Genomic DNA, 22,159 nt, shown 5'->3' on the forward strand with positions numbered 1-22,159 from the left:
AGGGATAAACTAGCTTTCAATGCAGATTATACATCGCCAATGCAACCTTGTGTAGATCGGCACAACTCGACAATTCGAGATGTTGACTACTTCGGAAGGTTTTTAAGAATTGGTATATTGTTCAAGATTATTACAAAAAATGGTCCCGACATGCTGCACGTCGTTTTGTTCAATCTTAAGGAGGGTATACAAGTCTAGAACCAATAGTCTAATGAGACTTAAAGTTAGGATACTTGAGTGATACACTAACAAAATATTTCGCCATATACGCACCTCGCATACAAGGGAGCTAGGAAGTGTCAGTCACGGGCGCTGGAGTGAAGAAGAGCGGCTACATTCTAGAGAGGTAAACTATAACTAGTAAGCTTAATGTTGTGCTGCCTTGATTATATATCAGATTACCAACTTATCGTGGCAATCAAAGTATACCTGACGATGAGGTCGACTGACGATTGAATTAGAGACTGAATTAAGGAGAGATAGCCTCCTAGACTTTGTAATGCTGTTCATGGGATAGGATAGGCCTAAACCAATGCTTAGAATCCGACATGAGGACTCCCGTGTGTGACAATCATATTCCTTTTGTCGTTAACCTCGAGTTTGTTCCTACATAGATCTCTGAGCTATGCCTTGTAGTTTATACAAACGTTGGCGGCTCGGTATCCACACACGGGATCGGCCGATGGAGCCATAGATACGGAGCACTCGTCCAATACAGTCACGATGTGGATAACCGCGTGAAAATTCTGCATGTTCCCTCTTATATTTAAATAATGGATTACTCTTTCAACCAATCAAGTAGTGATTCACTACTTCATCTCATCTCAACACATCTTGATTAGTATAGTGGTCAGTATGCCAGCTTGTCATTAGATCATCAGATCTAATCGTTTGAGCGCTGGAGACCCGGGTTCAATTCCCGGATCGAGAGAATTGTGCTATGTCTTTTTTGATTGTTCATGCCCTTGTATGGAAGGGTGAATGAATGAATCCATATATATACATCGTAATTTTTGTGGTGTTGAGATTCTTTTTAAGGCGAACTTGGTGCAGTATTGATTTAATATCATTGAAATCAACATGCATACTACATGTCTATCACGAGCAATGACTACTAATATAGGAAATAATTCTTTGAATAGACGACAACAGGCACATTTCTCATAGTTTTGGCGGCGGTACTATGTTGACTTGATATGGCCCCGAGCTGTGATGATGGCTCATGGATTGATGGGGCTGGGGGTTGATTCGCAGTGAATTTGCTTGAGCCTTGAAGCTAACAGTGGGACCTAGGTAGACTAAGGTGGTGGCGTGGTGTTCCATAAGCGAAGACACGACGAATAGGAGACTGCCTTTGGGCGAGCACTAGCATGGATTTCCATGCGGAGGGTTCCTTGCAAGTTTATCCAATGGGCAATTGCATGGACCCAATCGCCGGGCTGATGATTCATGATGCTAACTTAACCTGTCACCGTCATTGCTGCACGCCAAAGGACTTCTATTCATCACGTTCCGCGACAGAAACATGGCATTGATGCATGACCCGTATAATTGAACTAGGTATGTATGCTGTGATGGGACCTACTGTTCTTGGTGTGATATGTCGCCGGGCCCGCCGGCAAGCTCGCGACGACATGCGCAGTGAATCACATTTCATAGCCTATAAAATCCGCGCTTTGGGTATTGAGTTTGCTTTTTAAGTAGTCGGCTTCCACACTAAACCAGCTCACTCGACTTTGTACTGACCCCGAATAGCTTGACTGTCCTGCAGAACTCGGTACTACCCAGAAGGATTTTGTTAAGCTAGTTTCGACGAGTTAGACGCCCACTATTGTCAACGTTGCCTGACATCCTGTTCATAGCACTTCCAGTCCACCAATCCCTGTCGGCCTCATAATTCGTTGTCGGCCTGTCGCTCGTTGGCCATTCTGAGACGCTTCACCTCTGAGTAGTCTCGATAAGCGAGTGTGCATAATCCGTATTACCAGCCAGGGTTACTTACGCTAGGGCAAGCGAACTCGGCAAATCGAGTGATCTAACAGGCTGTTGTGCCTTGGCGATCAGCCACAACGACAATCTCTTAGCCTCGAGCATTTCGTTTATACGACTTCTTGTTATCATATAAATCACCATACACTGATACTTGCGAACAAAAAGACGACCGCTTTACTTTGGGAACGGCGATACTCATCTTTGCGCTCGGGAACTAACAACAACATGGGCAATCTGTCAGCAGCAGACGAGCCACTCCGGCGAGGTTTAGAACACGAAGACGAAGATTATGAGCGTACCGTCCAAAAGATACTCAACCAGGATTTTGGGGACTGGCCAAACGAGGCAGGCGTGAGTGTTGACTAACCGTACACCTGGAATAACAACTGAATAGTCTTTAGTTCGAAGGCTTGACCGAAGTTCAAGGTCCTGTCGAGCTCCGTGTCAAGGGGTCTATCCCGCCGTGGGCCGCGGGCACATTGTACCGTACTGGTCCTGGTCAATATAACGTGGAGGATACACCACGGGGTACTTACCGTACTACTCACTGGTTTGACGGTTTTGGTCATTCGCATAGGTTTGCTATAATCCCAGCGGAAGACGGCTCGGTACGAGTTGAGTACACTTCCCGGAGACAGTCAAAAGCGCTGGTGGAGGACATTCGCAAGAATGGCCGGCGGTCCATTATCAGCTTTGGGCAACGTCAGGACCCTTGTGTGGGGATCTTCGGCAAGTTGATGAGCACATTTCGAATGGCTACGCCAATTGCCCACCCAGAGTTAGACAACATTTGTGTCACTGTCCAGGGTACAGTGCCAGGTCTATCATCAGCTACGAGGCCTCTAGAATCTGGACACAAAGCCGTCCCCAAAACTTCCTGGCTTGGTTCGGACGTTGCTATACTGAAAGAAGTCGATGAGAAGACCATGGAATCCAAGACTTGTGCACTGCAAACAAAACTGCACCCGGATCTTAGAGGTCCACTTAGCTGTGCCCATGCCCAAACAGATCCCGAGACTGGTGACTATTTCAACTACAACCTCGAACTCGGCCGTGTATCAACGTACAGAGTATTTCGGTCAAATGCTTCTACCGGCGTCACTGACATACTAGCCACCATTTCCCAGAGCAACGTCAAGCCCGCATATATCCACTCATTCTTTCTCACAAAATCATATGTCGTTTTATGTGTTCCGTCAACACACTTCGGCGCTATGGGGTTGTGGATACCATGGGAGCTAAACCTGGTGGATGCCCTGGCACCGTTCGATACAAAGAACGTATGCAAATGGTTTATCATTGACCGCAAAGGCGATCAAGGGGTTACGGCACAGTTCGAAACTCCAGCTGGCTTTCATTTTCACAGCATCAATTCCTTCGAGGAACGTGATGAATCAACAGGGGGCACCGATGTTTTCTGCGACCTCCTGCAATATCCAAATGCAGATATTATACGATCATATGAGATAGACGTCTTGCTTGGTAACGATGGTATGACTCAAAATTTCTGGGGCAATGAGAGCAAGACTCGTGACGCCCTAGTCCGACTTGTGAGATACAAGTTCAGTATACCGAAGGAAAATTCAATCGAGGACAAAAGATCACAGTTCCTGAAGGCTGAGAAGCTACTGGAAATCAAGTCACCACATGTCGGTGAATTGCCCACCATCAACCCGGATTACGCTACAAAAAAATACAAGTATGTCTACAGCCTGCCTAACCGTGGGTATAGCACGTTGTTGGACAGCCTTGCCAAGACAGACATTGAGACACGACAAACACTCTACTGGGATAATCCCAACGGTCATACACCTGGCGAGGCTATCTTTGTGCCACGCCCTAAGAACGATGAGAATGGCGAGATAGCTGAGGATGATGGTGTGCTGCTAAGCGTGGTTTTAGACGGCCATGGTAAGAAGAGTTACTTGGTCTGTATTGATGCAAAGACGATGAAAGAGCTCGGAAGGGCTGAGTGTGATTGGGCTGTAGCACTCGGGTTCCACGGTCTTCATGCAAGAGCATAGAGAGGCTAGATGACGTTCGTCGTGGTTGCAAGTAATTACATTTAGATGTGCGTCTGATCGAGATAAGGCACTGTGTAGGACTGTCTACCATCAGCGACTGCTTGAGGCTGTCGAGGAAGGAATGGATCTCTCAGGTATCAACCTAGTGCAACCCATTTAGGGAGCCTTCACTAGGAATAGAGCATAGCCTTATTCCTCGTCCGTAATACAAACACCACCAGTAAACCTATTAATGGCCCCATCCGTGTTACGTGCCTATCAGGAAGTGATACATTTTGGCAAGTATTAATACTATCGATTCTCTTAACTCCGATCTTGAGCCAATTCTTTCTTTGGTCCGCAGGATTTGAAAGCTTCCCAGTGATCCATTGTATTTGTTGCCTAATATATATATGGGGAATTGTGCAGGAGGATGCGGCTGTGACGAAAGAGTCGCCGTGTTACTCACCTCAGGGGCAAGCGGTGCCATGCCCCACTAGCCTCCGCGTATAAAAGGGTATCCACATCCGTCCGCTGCACACACTCGACTCTTTCTCCTTCTTCTCCGCATCTTTTGTCTTCCTCTGTCGATCAAAAGACATAGGCTCCCTCCAATTCCCGGTACCATGGCGCCGACGCGTGGTAACATCTTTTCGGAGACTCTTCAAGAAATCACAAACACAAAGCTTGAAGAATTATCCAAGGGTCGTGCCGACTTCGAAAGCAAGAAGGCTGCCGTTTTGTCACGTCTTCAGACTGAGCAAGCTGATCGTGCCAAACGTGTTTACATCCTAGCAGAGGGAGTCAAGCATTGTTCGGGTGTCAAAACAGACAAAGTGCCTGGTAAGGTTCTGAGAGGCCAGACTAACAATCCTGCGCTCGAGATCGAGCTAAAGAACCTTGACTCATTGCTTGCGCAAGCTTTATACGATCCATCCGTCTCTGTAAAATCATTTAAGGCCTGGGAAACATCGTTACTTCACCACCTGAATAGCCAATCGCTCAAATATCAGTACGCATCCCTCTACGCTGAGCTCGTCACGGAATGGCTGTCTTCGAAGAAATCAAAGCAGGGTTCTGCGTCAGCCGAATCGACCGGCGTACTAGTTGTTGAGAAGGAAACAGCATCCGACGAAAAAAGAACCGCTGCAAGACTCAACTGGGAGCGCACCGTGTTTGAGCCGGCTCCAGTTGACGAAAGAAAGCTCCGTATTTTCCTGGCAAGTCTGTTCCATGACAGAGATGATACGGGAAGGAAGAAGAGTGTCTTGGATAATATGAGGAAGTCAGTCACCGAATTTGAAAATCAGTTGGCTCCCCGTGCTCAATTCACCGTGACAACACTTGACTGGGTTATCCGCGGCCTTCTCACCTCCGACTTGCTTTCTGACGAGAAGCGCGAAGTTCTGAAAAGCTTCCAGCATAGTTCTGTGATACTCTCAGAAATTGCTGATGTGCTCAACATGCGTCTCGCAGCGCTTGACAATTGGTCTTGGGGCGACAGTGTTGCGGTAGAGCAGCAACGGAAGATCGGTGGCGTGTACAACATTCATATGCACGAAGACCTTTTACAGGCTATATTTCTCCAATATATTGGTACCAAATGGTCGGTCTTTTTTAAGCGAGCCTTGAAGCGTTTCCGAGCGTATGGCGGTCCCTGGAAGAACATCCGCGCTGATGTGCCTACGATGGACAAGAAACGGCTAGGATACTACTTGGGGTCTTATCCAAGGGAACCTAGTGTGCAGCATATCCGACGAAGGTCAGTGACAATCTCTTATTCAACATATCCTCTTGCACATGAAGCTCTTTCCGATAAATACACGTCCCGCCATCCCACCCCCGTCGGCACCAGGACCTATTTCGGTCATGAATTTGTATTGATTGTGTAACTTGCTCTTGTGCTCTGTAGTATACACCGGAAAGATTATTTTCTTTCTCATCTACTCGATTCCGATTTCCAACGAATCGAGATCAAAGATGGTGAGGAAGAAGCCGAATTCGAAGAGAGCGACGACGACATGGGATATGCGTTGCTGGACGAAGACGCTCCACTCGAGAGACTCATCTCCCGCAAGTCAGCGCCAACTGTCGGCCAAGGCAAGGGTCTTGGCAAAGGTGGCGCGATGAGACATCGCAAAATCTTTTCCGAGCGGGACCCGGATGATACAGAAACAGACGACGAAGGTTATCCATCAACACCGAGCAAGAAACCTATTGACGCAAAGCAGAAACTGCTCCATCTACTTTCCACGGAGATAGCAATCAACACAAAACTTCATGGCGAAATCACAGCGGTTCGCACCTCTTTCGATAATTGGGAATCCTTGCTACCCCACGCGACCGTCCGAACTATTCTCGAATTCTTTGGAGTCTCAACGCAATGGTTGAACTTCTTTTCGAAGTTCTTGGAAGCACCTTTGACGTTTGTGGATCAGTATGAGACAGCTGCACCGCGTACTCGGCGTCGTGGTGCACCCTCATCTCATGTACTCAGCGCCGTCTTTGGTGAAGTAACGCTCTTCTGCCTTGACTTCTCCATCAATCAGCTGGCGAATGGTGCCTTGTCGTATCGGCTATATGATGATATATGGTTTTGGAATCCAGACCACAAGGTTTCGGTCAAGACGTGGGATGCGATTCAGCAGTTCGCTGCAGTTACTGGCACCAGCTTGAACCTACCCAAGACTGGCACTGTTCGCATTTCTGGTGACCCAGATGTTGTTTTGGAAATTGACAAAAGTCTCCCAGAAGGATCCATCAGCTGGGGTTTTCTGCGACTATCTCCTGAAAATGGACGTTTTGAGATCAACCAGCCCATGGTTGAAAAGCACATCGGGGAACTGAGAAAGCAGCTGCAAGCAAAACACGGCAGTGTGTTTGAGTTTATCCAGACATGGAATACTTACGCTGCAACCTTTTTTACCTCGAATTTCGGCAAGGCTGCGAACTGCTTTGGTCGCCAACATGTCGATCTTATGTTGGCTACACACTCCCGCATCCAGCGCGAAATATTCAAGCCTGGCTCCCCCTTGAGTGTCAATGATAGCACGGAAAATGCAAGTGTTGTCGATTATCTCAAGAATCTCATTGGGAAACGCTTCAATGTGGATGACATCCCGGATGCGTATTTCTTCTTCCCCGTTGAGCTCGGCGGTCTTGACCTGCAGAGCCCCTTCATCTCCATTCTACAAATCCGCGACTCTATCCTGAAAGATCCGTCCACCCTTGTCGAAAAATTCGAGGAGAACGAACGCGATTGTTACTACCGTGCTAAGTTGGCATTCGAAAAAGGCGAGGTGACCGAACGAGCGCGGTCCGACCTCGAGGATCCCGACTGGGAACCTGTTGACAAGGAGGACCGGGAACGCTTTATTAGCTTCGAAGAGTTTAGTCGCTGGCGCGAAGAGTATTCACTGGGTTCCGACTACGAACTTTCCGAAGTGTACGAGACGCTGCTGGAGAAGCCGAACCAGGAGACTCTGGAGCTGGACAACGAAAGGGTCGCCAGTAGCATCCTGGCTCTCGAGAGACAGAGGAACTTGAGGGGTATCATGTCTAATTGGGAACAGATGGAACCGTACTGGAAGTGGGTGGTGATGCAATATGGCCCTGAGGTCATTGACCGCTTTGGCGGCTTGAATATTGTTGATGCAGGACTGTTTCCAATGGGCATGGTCAGTCTCTTCAGAGACAAGCGTGTAAATTGGCAGGGATAACGAGCTCAGATATTGGATCGAACCAGTGCACAGAGTCATTGTTTTATATTTTATATTTTCCTTTAAAGAAAACCCACAAGTATGCTTAATATGTCCTGTGAAAAGTTGATCAGATGTATTGTGCTATGATTGGCTTGTTTGCTGCGTAAGCACACGTGAAGATCATTACTTATTGCTTATATGATTCTTTACCCGTTGCGATATAATCGCTGCTGTTGTAATAGACAGCTGCCCTGAAAGCGCAAAAGAATGCAATTTTGAGGTGCGTGCGACGCGTTTGAACAAATAGGCTCAACCTGGCTCACTATAACGGCTAGCACCAGCTACGTGCATCTGACTCTTAATATCAGACCTTTTGTGATGTGGGGAGGTTTTTTTTTGTGCTTACAAAGTGAGAACGCCTTCATCGCAACCTGTGAACTTGATATGATCATGTTGGTCAGCATCATCAGCACATGGAATAGCACCTCTAACCCCGGGCATTTAGGTGCGCCCGAACTGTCCGGTCTCCGCCTATGATTAGAAATGCACCGACAATGTCGCAATAACAGCCCCGCATTGAGACACAGCTGCACATGGACACATGATAAAGTGTCCTTCTATCCCTAAGTAGAGAGCCGTGTTGAGTTTAACAGAGTCATTCGCAACGGACCAAATTACATCACAATCCTGTTTAAGAGAGACACAGCTTGAAACGCAAAATGACGACTGAAAGCCCCAAGCTCAAGCTCTACACAAACCATGCATGCCCTTGTAAGTGGCTTTTTTCATATCATGCCTGGCCATGGGGGATTCAAGCAATGCTAATAGCGACACAGGGGCACACCGCGCGCACATCGCCCTGTCAGAGCTCAATGTGCCGTTCGAAGAGGAGATCATTGATCTCAGTGTTCCCCGCACTCCGGAGTATCTGAAGGTGAACCCGCGGGGTCTCGTTCCTTCACTTTCATACAACGGCGAGATCATCACCGAATCCGCCATCGTGTCAAACTTTTTGGCCGATGCTTTCCCTTCGCACCTGGTTCCCAAGTCCACCGACCCTAATGGGCCCCTGGTGCGTGCCAGGATTGCCTTCTTCGTTGACACCTACTTCTCCAAGGCCGGCGGCCACTTCTTCAAAGCCTACGCCGGAAAGACGGACGAGGAACAGAAGACTGCTGCCGAGGAGTACGTCAACGCCATTGTCAAGGAGGTCGAGCCTCTGCTCTCTGATGCCGCACCATTCTTTGGCGGCTCGAGCAAGTTGACACTCGCGGAGGTATGCCAATTTTGAACCCTCTTTTAGGCAACTAGCAATACTGACCGATGCTACTAGGTGTTAACTGGCTCTTTCATTCTGCGACTTTACAGCTTGTCGAAGTATGGCATCTTTCCGGAGAGCATTTTGAGCGAAATCTCTTCGAAAGCCCCAAACTTCGACAAGTGGGCGAAGGAGGTTGCCAAGCACCCAAGCGTCACTTCAATCTGGGACGAAGAAACGAATGCTGCTAGGACGAAGGAGAGGGTGGCCAAGTTGAGAGCGTAATCCTAAGTCTGAGCTGCGCCTTCCGCTTATACCATATCACATCTACTTTGCCGTCAAACTTTTGTGTCACAGCTTGAAGGTAGATGATCATGCTGATAAGATATTCCAAATTGTTGAAATCAAATTACTCGGAATGATTGCCGTCTTGGTATTGACAAGAGCAAGCTAAAAGACGAGGCTTGGCGCACCAAGCATTGGCGAGGTCTAGAAGATCCGTAGAGTTGAATAACAAACCCGGCAAGCCGGCCAGTTGGGCTGTGCTGGCAAATCAAAACCTCATGACTTATGACACTAGTTTCCACGATTACAGTATTCTCTCGGCCAGCCAATATCACTACTTGGCTGATGTCACCCAGGGATTAGAAGACGGTGCACTACCAACTTTGGCTCAATGACTCGTGGCTAGTGGTCTATACTTTTGACTTCTCGCCAGCGTGCCTCATACGATAGTGTGAAGCTAATCATCTTGGCTTGAACTCTTGGGCCCTTGGGCCCTAAATGTGACGCAAGCGACATACTGTTTGTAGTATCCACACAGGCTCACCATATATCAAACATCACCTCCTTCGACGCGCATCGCGAAGGATATCTTGCATAAACTATCGGTTCATGAACAACCGGCAGATTTTAATATGAGCAGTAACACGCGGTATCTCGATGACGACGAAGTAGAGTCTTTCTTGAATGAACTAGACAAGAACAAGAATAGCTTTATCGAGTATGACGAAGTAGAACAGGGCCTGGATCGTGTGCACGAAGAGATTCAACCAGACGCGAAGCCACACAATCTGCACCACGACAGCAAAGATGAAGCACGGCACCATTTCCTGCGGACCATCATCGGCTCCAAGGCGCAGCGCATCCCGCGGGCAGAATTCGCCTCCCGTGTGCGGGAATGGAAAGTTCCCTCGATGAAGCAGGAATCAGAGGATGAGAAGCACGAGGAGGATTTGCTCAAGTCTATGAGCATCTGGCGCCGTTTTCGGTCCTACTGGGCTGTCAGAGGCCCTGATATCTTGTTCGTGGCGCTGGTGATCTCAATGCAGCTTGCATTTGGACTCTGGCAGCTGGTGAAATATGTCACTGGAACGCAGTACACGGCAGCATTTGGCTGGGGCGTTGTACTCGCCAAGACGTGTGCTGGAGCGCTTTATCCGACTATGTTCTTTTTACTGTTGAGTATGTCAAGGTAAGCGGTATGACTTATTTCAAAGGATCAAGATCGGTGAAAGAGACTAACATCCTGTCTGCATAGGTATTTCTCGACGTTCATGAGGCGTTCAACCCGAATTTCACGCATTATCAACTTTGACTTGTCGCAGAAGTTCCACATCCGTATTTCGATCGTTGCATTGTGTCTTGCAACGCTCCACGCCATCGGCCATTTGAGCGGCTCGTTCAACTGGGGCAGTAGACCCGAGAACCAAGCTGACGTTGCTGCTCTGCTCGGCCCCGATATGGTCCCCCGGCCGTACGTAGAATACGTCCGCTCTCTGCCTGGATGGTCAGGCATTGTGACGCTGGGTCTCCTTTACAGTCTGTCAATTCTAAGTATTCCTCAAGTGCGAAAGTGGAACTATGAGGTATTCCAGCTGGGGCACCTCCTGATGTACCCAATCATCGGGTTGTTGTGCGCGCATGGCACCATGGCACTGTTGCAATGGCCAATGCTGGGGTATTTTCTCGCATTTCCAACGTTGTTAATCCTGGTCGAGAGAGTGGTTCGTGTGGCCATCGGCTTCCACAAGATTCCCGCAACTATTTCAATACTCGACGATCAGACACTCGAGATCAAGGCCACGATACCGAGCGAGCGACTTTGGAAGTATCAGGCTGGTCAATACGTGTTCCTCCAAGTCCCGAAGGTCAGCTTCTTTCAATGGCATCCATTCACCGTGTCGGCATGTGTGGAGCGAGAAATGTGGCTTCATATCAAGGTCGAAGGGAGTTGGACAAAAAAGCTGAAAGCGCTCGGGGGAGATAATGGGACACGCCAGATAGATATCGGCATCAATGGTCCTTTTGGTGCGCCTGCCCAGCGATTCTATGACTTCGACCACACCATGATCGTAGGCGCGGGCATAGGCGTCACGCCCTTCTCTGGCATCCTGATGGACCTCCAAACAAGAGACAACCAGCTCCATGGCGGACCGGACACACTCAGCGGCCTGAAGACGGGACCGGGAGATCGACGCCTGTCTGTCGCTCCAACGCAATATAGGGTACAGTCACAAGCAGAGTCTCAAGTTTCGAACAGCCGAACTCTTTTAGACTCAGTGGACGGCGACCACTCACCCCCAGCATCGAAGCAGTTCCAAAAAGAGAGCGCGAGCGGCTCGTCATCTGATGACCCCTATAGACGCGTCGACTTCCACTGGATGGTGCGAGAGCGCAACCAGCTACTCTGGTTCTCGGATCTCCTCAATACCGTCTCCCGCTCTCAGATCTGGCACCACCAAAATGACGACGACTGCCACCTCACCATCAACATCAACACGCATGTGACGCAGAAACGGAAGAACATCGCCACGCATGTCTATAGGTGGCTTCTGGAGATGCACCGGATCAAAGATCATCCCGCGTCACCGCTGACGGGACTGATCAACCCGACCCATTTTGGCAGGCCCGACTTCGAGCAGATACTTAACAGCCATTATGAGGACATGAAGAAGATGCGCACGAGAAACAAAGAGATGCCGGGGCAGGACTCAAGTGGACGACTCAAGGTTGGCGTGTTCTTCTGTGGCACTCCGGTCATTGGCGAGATATTGGCAGATCAGTGCCGAATGTTGTCGGCGAGGGGCCGTACGGATGGGACGAAGATCGAGTATCATTTCATGATCGAAGTATTTGGATGAACGACTCAAGGCGACAGGCCTGTCAATGGTCTGTAGCATGTTATAATACATGTCATCCAACGTACCGCGAAACAAAAGAGTCCTTAATTGGACTTGCAGCTCGATTGATTCTCTGGAAACCTATACGGGGCTAGTATCTGTAGCGCCAAGACGGTGTTCATCCCAACATGGCGATTTGTGGTCATGCATGCCTGCCAAGCTTGCGGGGCAATCTAATCACGACAGTAGCAGTTCTCAAGACGCGAGAGAAGGAGATGCTGGCTCGGCTAAAAGGGATTCTTCGGTATAGACTACCACGAGAGTTGAGTAATTGCTTGGCACCGCAGAAACACCTACGTGCCTCGGACTGTACTGGCCGGAAAAACTGTATAGCAAGGATTACCTAGTCCGGTAGCGAGGAGTATAGCAAAGTGTATATATAACGACACGAGGGCCTTCACGCACATGGCGGATGACTGTTCCACTGCAGTTATTGTGTATACCATATCAAGTTTATTCGAAAGCCGACTGCAAGATGCGTGCAGCAACCTCATTGTTTGCAGCGGTACTGCCCATCACGGTTACAGCTTTCCCAGCCAAGCACAGTAACAATAAGCCACCGGCTTTCTTCTTGGCTGGAGATTCTACCACTGCAATCAACGGTGGCTGGGGCAATGGGTTCCTGGCGACACTTCGCGATCCGGCTTGGGGCATCAACATCGGGCAAAGTGGCGCCACAACATTATCCTATCAACAAGGAGGCAACTGGTCCAACATCACTACGCATGTTAAGGAATACGCCAAGAAATACGATACCTATGTGACTATAAGTGTAAGCTATTTGTTAGTCCGTCCAAGTCATGATTGCTGATCTTCTGGCAGTTCGGCCACAACGATCAGAAGTCGACGAGTAATGTGACGTTCGACGAGTATCAGGCCAACCTTATCAAGTTCGCCGAGGAAGTGAAGTCTCTGGGCGGGACTCCTGTCAGTGTCCCCCGTCTTGCTTATCCTTATGTGAGCGTGCCGTCTAATGGGATCCAAGCTCCTCACTTCATCCCTGAGTCGTCGAAACTTCGTTTCCGAACATAATGCCACGGACAGCTTGCACAACGAACGTCTAGCAGCGATCTACGCAGCCAATGTGACAGGCTCACCGGTCGTTGATCTCAACGCTGCCAGTCTGAAATACGTGAACGCGATCGGAGAGGACGCTGCTCACACTTATAATTTGAGCCCGAGTGATAACACGCATCTCAATTCGTGGGGCGAAGTCGTGTTTGGTCGGCTGGTGGCAGATCTTATCGTCGGAGCAGTGCCTCGTCTGGAGAAGTGGATTGTTCCAAATGAGACCCTGAGTGATCAGATTCGGAACGGAACCGCTGCATAGGATGGAGCGTTGGAGACGCCGGATGCGTTCTGCTACTCAGTTGCTTGGCTCACAGTGAATGGAAATTGAACTCATTGCCAATAAACATTTAGACATGGCACGAGTTGGATAGTGAGACGATAGTGCAACTATGTGAACTCAAGTACTGCAATCAGAGCCGAAATAACGCGTCTCAGATTTATCAAATCCGCACCAATACTGCGATTCATTCTTAGTTGATAACATTGAATGAGCGGCAGATGCGCAAGTGCATGAAAACTCGACGAATTGATGGTCGCCTGATGGTTCGCTATGGAGGCATAACACGAAGCGATCCATCTAACCTCACACGTTTTGCGGGTGGCGAGAGCTATACGCTAAAACTCAGCAGCTAGTGGTTGCACTATGTTGCACTATGCTTCCTTCCATGGGATCGCAGGACCGATAGATGAATCGCGTATGCATCAGGTCTTCATGATTAGAAACGGGATGTGCTGAGGCAATGGTTGATCCGAGAAAACTTGAAATACTCGCCGAGTTCGTCAGAGCTTCGAGGACGGGAAGAATTACAAGTTGGATCACGAGATGGTCAGCTGATCTGGAAGCTCGTAAGGATTCGCCAAAACTTACTCACATGCAGGTTATCACAGCGGCACTGGACGACGCCAAGCTCCGTCCCGATCATTCCCTTGTCAGCGGCGAAGCGCCTACACCATTCGGGTCCTCAGGAGGATCCATTTCACCATTTTGCCCCGCCGGTGCGTGGGTGACTCTTCGTTGCCATCTCGAGTTTCTTCCCCTCCACAACCTCCCGGGTTCGTCCACTTGGACCCCTTTCATCTACTCTGGATCTTTTGTATCTTATCTTATCTTCATACAACTGTCTCTTTCTTGCACTCGATTGACTACCCGGTGGCGGCCTTGTCGAACAGCTGACCGAACCCTCCGCGAGGACACAACCGCCGACGGTTCGTCATCGCAGCCGTGACGCTCTTTGGTGCTGTACTCCGGTTCCCGATACGGCAAATCAATCACGTCTTGCTTCGAGTCCGGGAGGCTCGGCCATCATGAACTCGATCCCGTTCAACGTGGGAGGAAAGTCCCTTTCGGCATCGGTATCCAACTTCAACCCATCACAGTCATTTTCTGTTCCGTCACCGAGCTTCGATTCCAATTCTCGGCGCTCCGCCATCTCCAGTCCAGCCCTCTCGTACTCGGCACCAAGGAAAGGGCAGGCATCCCGGAAGCCGCACAAGGAGAAGAGGAGGCCGGTCAGAGACAGTCGTTTGGATGATGATGATGACATGGATGAGATTGTAAGTCCACATGGCTGCATCACCGCTGTCATCCGGTGGTTTTCGTACTGACTGAATGCCACCAGAGGACCATGAGAAACATCAACAGCCGCAGAGGCCAGACCTCTATCACACATCTACTCAACTACTCCACTCCCTTGCGCCATTCCGACGAATACAACTATGGCCATGGCTACCGCAGATCCGCTCGACGACAACCCACTTGGGGCCCAGGCTCTGGCTATCACCCCATCGACAAGGCCAAGTTCGTACATGCCAACTATCGATTCGTGGTAGACCCGAATGGGGAATACACAGCTCAAGCTCGCGATGCCGACAAGCATCTCGACTGGAACCATGTCCAGCAGATCGTTGCATCGACCGAGTCACAATCTACCTCGTGCCCAATCTGTCTCTCGGAACCCGTCGCCCCTCGGATGGCGCAATGTGGCCACATATTCTGCCTACCCTGTATGATACGATTTCTGAATTCCTCCAGCGATGAGGAGATAAGCTCAAGGAAAGAAGCCCGTTGGAAGAAATGCCCAATTTGTGAGGATACATTCAAGATGGCCGAAACCCGGCCAGTTCGATTCTACGCCGGTCAGGAGAGTCCTCTGCCAGAACCTGGCCATGACGTCGTCTTACGCTTGATGGTAAGGGAGTCAGGCTCAACTTTAGCCCTGCCGAAAGAGGGAGGCACAGATCCGGTCAATGTCGGCGAGGAGGTTCCGTGGCATTTTGCCGCAAATGTCTTGGACTATGCTCGAATCATGAAAGGGACACCCGATTACATGGCAAGTGAATACGACAGAGAAATTGAAGATTTACGAAAACAGTATACAGAGGACGAGATTCAGTTCGGCGCCGAGGATGGTGACTCCACCACAAAGGCTATAAAATTAATAACCACTGCCAGAGACAGGCTAAGAGAGCAGAAGCCGAGCAATGATGACGGCGCAACACCTGCGACTGGACTGGGCAAGATTCAAAACAAGCCCCATACGAGCCACCCGTTTCATTTCTACAGTGCACCTCCGCATCTATACCTATCACCCCTCGACATTCGCATCCTGAAAACTCAGTTCGGTGATTATTCGAATTTCCCCTCTACGCTCCTGCCTCAGGTTGAACATATCTCGACTGGCCATGTTGTCGATGATCTGTTGCGGAAGAGGGCCAAGTACCTCGCACATCTCCCACATGGTTGTGTGGTCACTTTTCTCGAGTGCGATTGGACGGACATCGTTCCTGCAGAAACCCTAAGCACTTTCTCGAGCGAGCTTGATAAGCGAAGGAAATCGCATCGGGACAAGGCCGCGCAAGAGGAGAGAGAGCGAGTCCAGGCTGAGCGTATGGAGGCTGCAGCGATTGGTCGCACTACTCGACGTCATTTCGACAATGCTCAAGAGGACTCCTATGACCCAAGCCCGGCGCTCAGCTCGGAAGACTTTCAACCACTCGGCTCTGCAGCTGGCACCACACCTCCAAACCCCCGGCCAGGTTTTGAGCAACTTGCTGAAATGTCTACAAGTCCTTCTACTTCCAAGACTGTGTGGGGTACTAGAGTCGTAGCCGGGTCTCCTGACCTTGGTCCTATACCCGAAGCCTCTGGCCATGACGGTTGGCTAAAGGATGATGAGTTCCTCGGCCCTGCTGAGATCGCTCTACAAATGGAAGCATTTGGTATTGATGCTGCCAACTCAGCTCCTGCTACGCCTGGTGGAACTGGGGGAGGAGGAAAGAAGAAAAAGAAGCAAAAAATCACACTGATGAGCACAGGTGGTCATCGCGGCAATTGAGGTTATTGGGCAGGAATTCATGGCGCGTACTTGGCGTTACCACAACCTTTAGATCTAGATGACGAAGATATAAGGATGAGCGCATCTGAGCTTTTTGTTGCTTCAGCGCTGTTACCGGTGTTATGGTTTTCCCAGGGCTGGACTATTTTAGCCCTTGCGGCAATATATTTAAACATAAATGTTGAAATTAATTCGGCAATGCCGACAACAATAGAACACTATTTACAGGCCACCTGGGTTACCTTTTCTTGATGGTCGGTACCTGCCCAGTGCTTGGCATTTGATACGCTCGTCAAGTGGTGTAAAGCAAACTTTCATAGGGGAATCACAAGATTCACAGCAGTGGTTTACTCAATCTCGTAAGTAGTGTTGATTCCACCAATCCTCGTATGTGGTGCGAATACTACCTGCCAAAAGAAAGTCTTCTCCATCTTCGTCGATCTATTCGCTTTACCGCCTCAAGTCCGGATACCGAGTAGTACTGTACAGAATATGGAACTAATTGTACATATCGAAACTGAGTATCGACTAGGTTAGCTGCTTTGCGCCACATGACTGCAGCTCGGCACATGCAGTCCATCGAGACACGACTTTCATTTCAGCGTGTTTAGGGTTGCGTGCACAACCGTTTCTAATCCGAGCAGACTTGTCAAAAGTATGACAAGTTATAGCAAGACGCCTGAACCCACCGTGACAGTTCACATGGACGACGTCGCTGCTTCGAACAATTTCCCCTCTCAGACCATCCACCTAGATTCAGAATTACTAAATGCTACCATCGCCCGGTTTAGGACTGATGGGTCGGCATGCAGCCGCAAGCCTTACCTCGACTTGTAGACAAGTACGCAGTTGGATCCCGAATCGCTATTATCAAGTGTGGTTGCATCGATCCGACACAGTTCCCTAGGAGTGACCGTGATCTTGATACTAGTCCCATGTAGACCGAGGGCTTGGTGATATACCACCTAGACAACCCAGGATGGCGCAAACAATACTCGATTGATTCTAACCTGTACGTACTGTCTCCGATGTTGAGGTCCTGGTTGATAGTAGTGGGATTCCCCGCAAACGTCCCCGCACGGGTCGGATCCTGGGCCCCACTGTGACGAGAAGGAAACAAGCTTGCAAGCCTCCCGAAGCCAAGCTCCAGGCTCGTGCATTATTAAAATGCCCCGAGCAGGATTGATGACCTTCTTCTGCATGTGCTGACCGCATTTGCTATGTATATGGTTCTATCTGCATCATCATTATTACTACGTCCCACCAGTCATCGATTGGTTCGAACTTTTAACAGCCTTGACCAATGGCGATCAGTAAGTTGCGCGCCCGGAACTCAAGGGTGAGAACTTCCGTAAACTAGCGTGGTCGTTCGAAGAGCATCTTTCTAAATTCGCTGCTCTTATCAAGGCGCATATCGGAAAGTCCACATGCTACCTTTAAACGCAAGGCAGTTGCTACTACCGACCGTGAACTGTTTGTTCATACAGAGCCAGCACAATTCCGTGCATGATGCAGACAGCGTCATGTGGACTTCTTGGGTCGTCGGCCCGTACGAGTGATCCCATTGCAAGTGCATCGATCAATCTCCAAGTATGCAATGGCTTGATTCACATTTGCTTCCCCTCTCATGCTGTAACGTCATGTCCCTCACTCTGGGAAACAATACTTTGGCATAGTAAAAGCTATCTCATCTAGCCTCAACAACCACGAAGGTTCTTCCACAAATCCCATCAAGACCTTCTTTATAACGGACCTTGTCGAAGAGCCTCAACTTTCAAATTAGGAACAAGTAATAAGTGGTTCTGGACTAGCGACACTGAACTTTAGACGTTTGTGGCTCGTCACAAGTTCCACAATCGTACGGCAATGTGCTTGGCAGATGTCAGTGACCGCGAAACCGTGGCTGATGACACAGCCAGGCGATATCTTAGTAATTAGGGTCCTGTACGCCTTATTTGATTATGAACTACTAATTGGAATAGTCGATTGAAGCAAATGCTACCAAGCAACAGAAAGTTCTCAGGTTCTCGTTGAGAGCACCACTGTGTCTATCGATTTCCTGGTCTATTCATATTCTCTCCTTGATTCCTTTAAATATATGCCAAGTGGCTGATGATTTCCTAGCCCCTTACATCCCGTGTCTTTCCTAGAAACTTATCATGGCAGGATGGATCTAAGACCGGTACTTCTGTTCCTAGTCATTCTCCACCCCCAGCTTCTCCGCGTGAGCCGAAGTAGTGACCGATGCAGCCACACTGGGATCCTTGAGTCTCCTTGTCAGCTGGTTACAAGCTTCCAAGATACCAAGCCGTATACCTCTGTGCGCACCTGCAAGCATCAGGACTACTCCACTCATTGACACGACGTCTGCACGGCCAACAATGTCGTGCATCATCACGCCTTTCATTTTCTGCCAAGCACTCCGATGTGCCTTATGGGGCACGAAGAATGACCAAGACATGCCGCCCTTGGAACTTGTAGAGATACGGGTCCAGGAACCAGATGACTAGTCTTGATCTGCCGGCCTATACGTACTGCTCATCATACTTATAAATCTTCTCTTTTTCCCACAATTAGGCAGATTAAGATTCGGCTTGAGTTCAACAAGTGTCACAACCTGAAACATTGTGATTCCGTTATCTCATCTTCTTGCTTGTGGTCTTTTTCACAAGAAAATACAGGTCGAGTTATACAATTGATTCCGCGGTCCAATATAACTAGAAGATAATTGATTCATTTCATCGTGCACACGGAATAACCCACGGATAGAAGTCACCATCCCGCATCTCCTGCTGAATTATTGCTATATAACCACTTGTTGGACCCTGGCGCCCTTACCAAGATGCATATCTATGGTATGTATGGAGGCATAGCAGCAGCTCTCCTGGCCATCCCGGCTCTGAGTTACGAGGTCCAGAAACCGCCACTGGACACGGACTGGACGTACAAAGTCGGGACAAACCCTTGGCCTGAACACCCCAGACCACTTCTGTACCGGCCCTCATGGCGGAACCTCAACGGTATATGGAAGTACCGGAACGCAACGGCGGACGAGGGCAAGATAGCCCCTGTTAACGAGACGCTTAACCAGGATGTGCTGGTGCCCTCGTGTCTCGAAAGCGCTCTGTCCGGAGTTCAGGCTCTTAACGTGACTCACTCCTGGTGGACCCGCGACCTGGACATCCCGTCGGAATGGCTAGGAAACGATGGACGCATCCTGCTCAACTTCGAGGCAGTCGATTACCAGGCCACCGTCTTCGTCAACGGCAAGAGCGTTAATACGCACACCGGTGGATACTGGCATTTCAGCGCCGATGTCACTGACTACCTTCGGCACGATGGCACGAATAAATTGGCTGTGTTCGTCTTCGATCCCACTGACTTGAATACTACTGATTACAACATTCCTCTCGGCAAGCAGACTCGCCAACCGGGTCATATATTTTATCGCTCGTGCACTGGCATCTGGCAGACGGTTTGGATGGAGCATGTGCCGCAGACTTATATCAGTGGCCTAGACATCGCTGCTGATATGTATGGCAAAGGTGAGGTGGTTCACTTCATACCAATTCACTCATGCACAACCGCTGTCGCATCTCATTCACTTCTTCTTATTCGTTCTTCCTTCTAGTGTACTACAGCGTCATGGACTATGAGCTAATGAGCCGTACAGTCGACATTACGGTGAACGTGACGAATGCTCATGAAGCTGGATGGTATCGACGGCGCGGAAATTCGAACGGTCACACTGTAGGTGGATCGAATCATTCGAACAGCGTTAGTATATCTGTCCTGGACGCGGATGGTGAAGTTGTTGGTTCGTACAAGGGGCCGGCAAACCAAGCTCTCAGCTTCGTAGTTGACTCACCGGAGCTCTGGTCTCCTGATTCGCCCACTTTGTACAACATCTCAGTGACGGTAGGTTCTGATGAGGTTACAAGCTACACCGGGTTTCGCACAATCTCGAAAGGCACGGTCGATGGTATCCAGCGACCCTTGCTCAACGGAGAGTTTTTCTTCCATTTTGGAACGCTTGATCAGGGATTTTGGCCCGATGGTATATATACGCCGCCTAATCGGGAGGCGATGGTGTTCGACTTGCAGTACCTCAAGAGCCTAGGATTCAACATGCTTCGAAAACATGTGAGTAGGAAAAGACATTGTGCCTAGATCGTGGCTGACGAAACTCGTGTTTGAAAGATCAAGGTCGAGCCAGCCCTGTTCTACCGCGCGTGCGACGAGCTGGGGCTCTTGCTAATACAAGATATGCCATGCCTCTACCCCAAAGACTCAGACAACATATTCCCGGATGCCGAGCAGCAGGTGGAGTTCGAACGACAGTTCGACCTCCTCATTACCCAGCACAGATCGTACCCCAGCATCTACACATGGGTCATCTATAACGAGGGCTGGGGCCAGCTCGACGACGGATCGCACCCTGAAGCGCGTATGGCTGACAGGGCCCGGGAACTCGACCCGACACGACTCATCAGTGCTACTTCGGGCTGGTGGGACAACGGGTTTGGTGACTACTCTGTGGGCATTTTTACAAGCGCATGATGTCGTGGCAGTCTACTGATCACCGTGCAGGACAACCACCACTACGCCAATCCCCAGTGCGGAACTCCTTTTTATTCAATTCGGTCGTCGCCATATGATCCGCAGCGAATTGCTCTCCAGGGCGAGTTTGGTGGCATTGGCATGAACCTTTCAATCGAACAGTACGTGTTCACTATCTCCTTTCCGTTGAGTTTCCCGTGGTATTACAGTTTCTGCAAAATTAGCAGACGGTTGTATCAATCGGGCTCGCGACGTGTCTGTTGTGGCCGTTGAACTCCAGTTGACCTTGTCTCCATAGTCTTTGGAATGTGCAACAAGCCATAAACGGCATCAACGAGACCTACGAAATAGATCTAGACGAGGCAGCCTATAACTACAGAGCTCATCTTCTGCTCGAGGAACTCCGCCAGCAGATCCAGTACTTTGCTTGCAGCGGTGCCATCTGGACGCAAACTACAGACGTTGAGGGCGAGGTCAACGGATGTTAGTAAACTCCCCTCCCCCCTCCTTTTACCATATGCAAAAGTGTGCACAATTTGACATCCCTGATTGCTGATAATTCGTAACAGTGCTCTCGTATGACCGGAGGATCAAGCGTCCCTACACAAAACAATGGAAGCGCGACATTCAAGCTCTATATGACACTGCTAGTGAGAAGGTGGGCGGTGGAAATTCAACAGTAGTGATGGAATTGTTATAGATCGCCAAGTGATGTGCGTTTTCTTGATTCTGAGACTTATCTACCCCCCCCCCCCCCCCCCCCCCCCCCCCCCCCACAAACACCAGTATGAATAACGAATATAAATAATAATGGCTATAGCAACCATCATCTGTTATATTTCGGATAAACTCAACTATTGTATGATGATGGGCCATGCCAACTGATAAATTGAAATAGTATTGTACTTATACTATTATTTAATGAAGCCTACTGAAGCCACATATATATATGTAGTGGTATAACTCGCATGGAACTGGCAAAGGAATTCAGGCTGCAAACAGAGTCAGAGTAAAAGTCTACAGGATCAAGTGGACAGTTGAGTCTTGTCTTGATTTG

General features: G+C 49.3%; 7 protein-coding genes and 1 non-coding gene across 8 annotated transcripts; all 8 read left to right on the plus strand.

The window, feature by feature from the left end:
- Nucleotides 1-832: 832 nt before the first annotated feature.
- Nucleotides 833-931, plus strand: BKA67DRAFT_t107. Its single transcript has one exon. It is a non-coding gene; the product is annotated as a tRNA-Asp (tRNA).
- Nucleotides 932-2,217: 1,286 nt separating this feature from the next.
- On the plus strand, nt 2,218-4,016 carry BKA67DRAFT_592924 (beta,beta-carotene 9',10'-dioxygenase; the record flags this gene model as incomplete). Its single annotated transcript, XM_046104879.1, has 2 exons — nt 2,218-2,343; nt 2,394-4,016. The coding sequence occupies 2 exons, from the start codon at nt 2,218-2,220 to the stop codon at nt 4,014-4,016; spliced, it is 1,749 nt and encodes a 582-aa protein (XP_045956902.1).
- A 551-nt stretch (nt 4,017-4,567) lies between these two features.
- On the plus strand, nt 4,568-8,162 carry BKA67DRAFT_567044 (uncharacterized protein). Its single transcript, XM_046102955.1, has 4 exons — nt 4,568-5,755; nt 5,906-7,809; nt 7,884-8,047; nt 8,103-8,162. The coding sequence occupies exons 1-2, from the start codon at nt 4,622-4,624 to the stop codon at nt 7,712-7,714; spliced, it is 2,943 nt and encodes a 980-aa protein (XP_045956903.1). The 5' UTR covers nt 4,568-4,621; the 3' UTR covers nt 7,715-7,809; nt 7,884-8,047; nt 8,103-8,162.
- BKA67DRAFT_295310 (thioredoxin-like protein) lies at nt 8,066-9,697 on the plus strand. The gene is made up of 3 exons (XM_046096043.1): nt 8,066-8,467; nt 8,533-8,972; nt 9,030-9,697. The coding sequence occupies exons 1-3, from the start codon at nt 8,416-8,418 to the stop codon at nt 9,237-9,239; spliced, it is 702 nt and encodes a 233-aa protein (XP_045956904.1). The 5' UTR covers nt 8,066-8,415; the 3' UTR covers nt 9,240-9,697.
- A 174-nt stretch (nt 9,698-9,871) lies between these two features.
- Nucleotides 9,872-12,097, plus strand: BKA67DRAFT_519836 (FAD-binding domain-containing protein; the record flags this gene model as incomplete). The annotated part of the gene is made up of 2 exons (XM_046098135.1): nt 9,872-10,428; nt 10,495-12,097. The coding sequence occupies 2 exons, from the start codon at nt 9,872-9,874 to the stop codon at nt 12,095-12,097; spliced, it is 2,160 nt and encodes a 719-aa protein (XP_045956905.1).
- A 514-nt stretch (nt 12,098-12,611) lies between these two features.
- Nucleotides 12,612-13,466, plus strand: BKA67DRAFT_659322 (SGNH hydrolase-type esterase domain-containing protein; the record flags this gene model as incomplete). The annotated part of the gene is made up of 3 exons (XM_046107419.1): nt 12,612-12,908; nt 12,959-13,063; nt 13,122-13,466. The coding sequence occupies 3 exons, from the start codon at nt 12,612-12,614 to the stop codon at nt 13,464-13,466; spliced, it is 747 nt and encodes a 248-aa protein (XP_045956906.1).
- Nucleotides 13,467-14,121: 655 nt separating this feature from the next.
- BKA67DRAFT_691980 (uncharacterized protein) lies at nt 14,122-16,774 on the plus strand. The gene is made up of 2 exons (XM_046109198.1): nt 14,122-14,761; nt 14,827-16,774. Exons 1-2 carry the CDS (start codon nt 14,513-14,515, stop codon nt 16,540-16,542), a joined length of 1,965 nt encoding a protein of 654 aa, XP_045956907.1. The 5' UTR covers nt 14,122-14,512; the 3' UTR covers nt 16,543-16,774.
- Nucleotides 16,775-19,384: 2,610 nt separating this feature from the next.
- On the plus strand, nt 19,385-21,802 carry BKA67DRAFT_659324 (glycoside hydrolase family 2 protein; the record flags this gene model as incomplete). Its single annotated transcript, XM_046107420.1, has 6 exons — nt 19,385-20,087; nt 20,216-20,685; nt 20,743-21,078; nt 21,133-21,263; nt 21,401-21,585; nt 21,672-21,802. The coding sequence occupies 6 exons, from the start codon at nt 19,385-19,387 to the stop codon at nt 21,800-21,802; spliced, it is 1,956 nt and encodes a 651-aa protein (XP_045956908.1).
- Nucleotides 21,803-22,159: the final 357 nt, after the last annotated feature.

Source organism: Truncatella angustata (assembly GCF_020726525.1).
Source record: "Truncatella angustata strain MPI-SDFR-AT-0073 chromosome Unknown BKA67scaffold_5, whole genome shotgun sequence".
Lineage (NCBI taxonomy): Eukaryota > Fungi > Ascomycota > Sordariomycetes > Amphisphaeriales > Sporocadaceae > Truncatella > Truncatella angustata.

Bases quoted from the DNA above. Each gene is read 5' to 3' on its own strand.
- BKA67DRAFT_567044 (XM_046102955.1), top strand. From the start codon at position 4,622: ATGGCGCCGACGCGTGGTAACATCTTTTCGGAGACTCTTCAAGAAATC. The intron at 5,756-5,905 runs AGGTCAGTGACA...CTTGTGCTCTGT, and splicing joins GTGTGCAGCATATCCGACGA to AGTATACACCGGAAAGATTA.
- BKA67DRAFT_295310 (XM_046096043.1), top strand. From the start codon at position 8,416: ATGACGACTGAAAGCCCCAAGCTCAAGCTCTACACAAACCATGCATGC. The intron at 8,468-8,532 runs GTAAGTGGCTTT...ATAGCGACACAG, and splicing joins CACAAACCATGCATGCCCTT to GGGCACACCGCGCGCACATC. The intron at 8,973-9,029 runs GTATGCCAATTT...CGATGCTACTAG, and splicing joins GCAAGTTGACACTCGCGGAG to GTGTTAACTGGCTCTTTCAT.
- BKA67DRAFT_691980 (XM_046109198.1), top strand. From the start codon at position 14,513: ATGAACTCGATCCCGTTCAACGTGGGAGGAAAGTCCCTTTCGGCATCG. The intron at 14,762-14,826 runs GTAAGTCCACAT...GAATGCCACCAG, and splicing joins ATGATGACATGGATGAGATT to AGGACCATGAGAAACATCAA.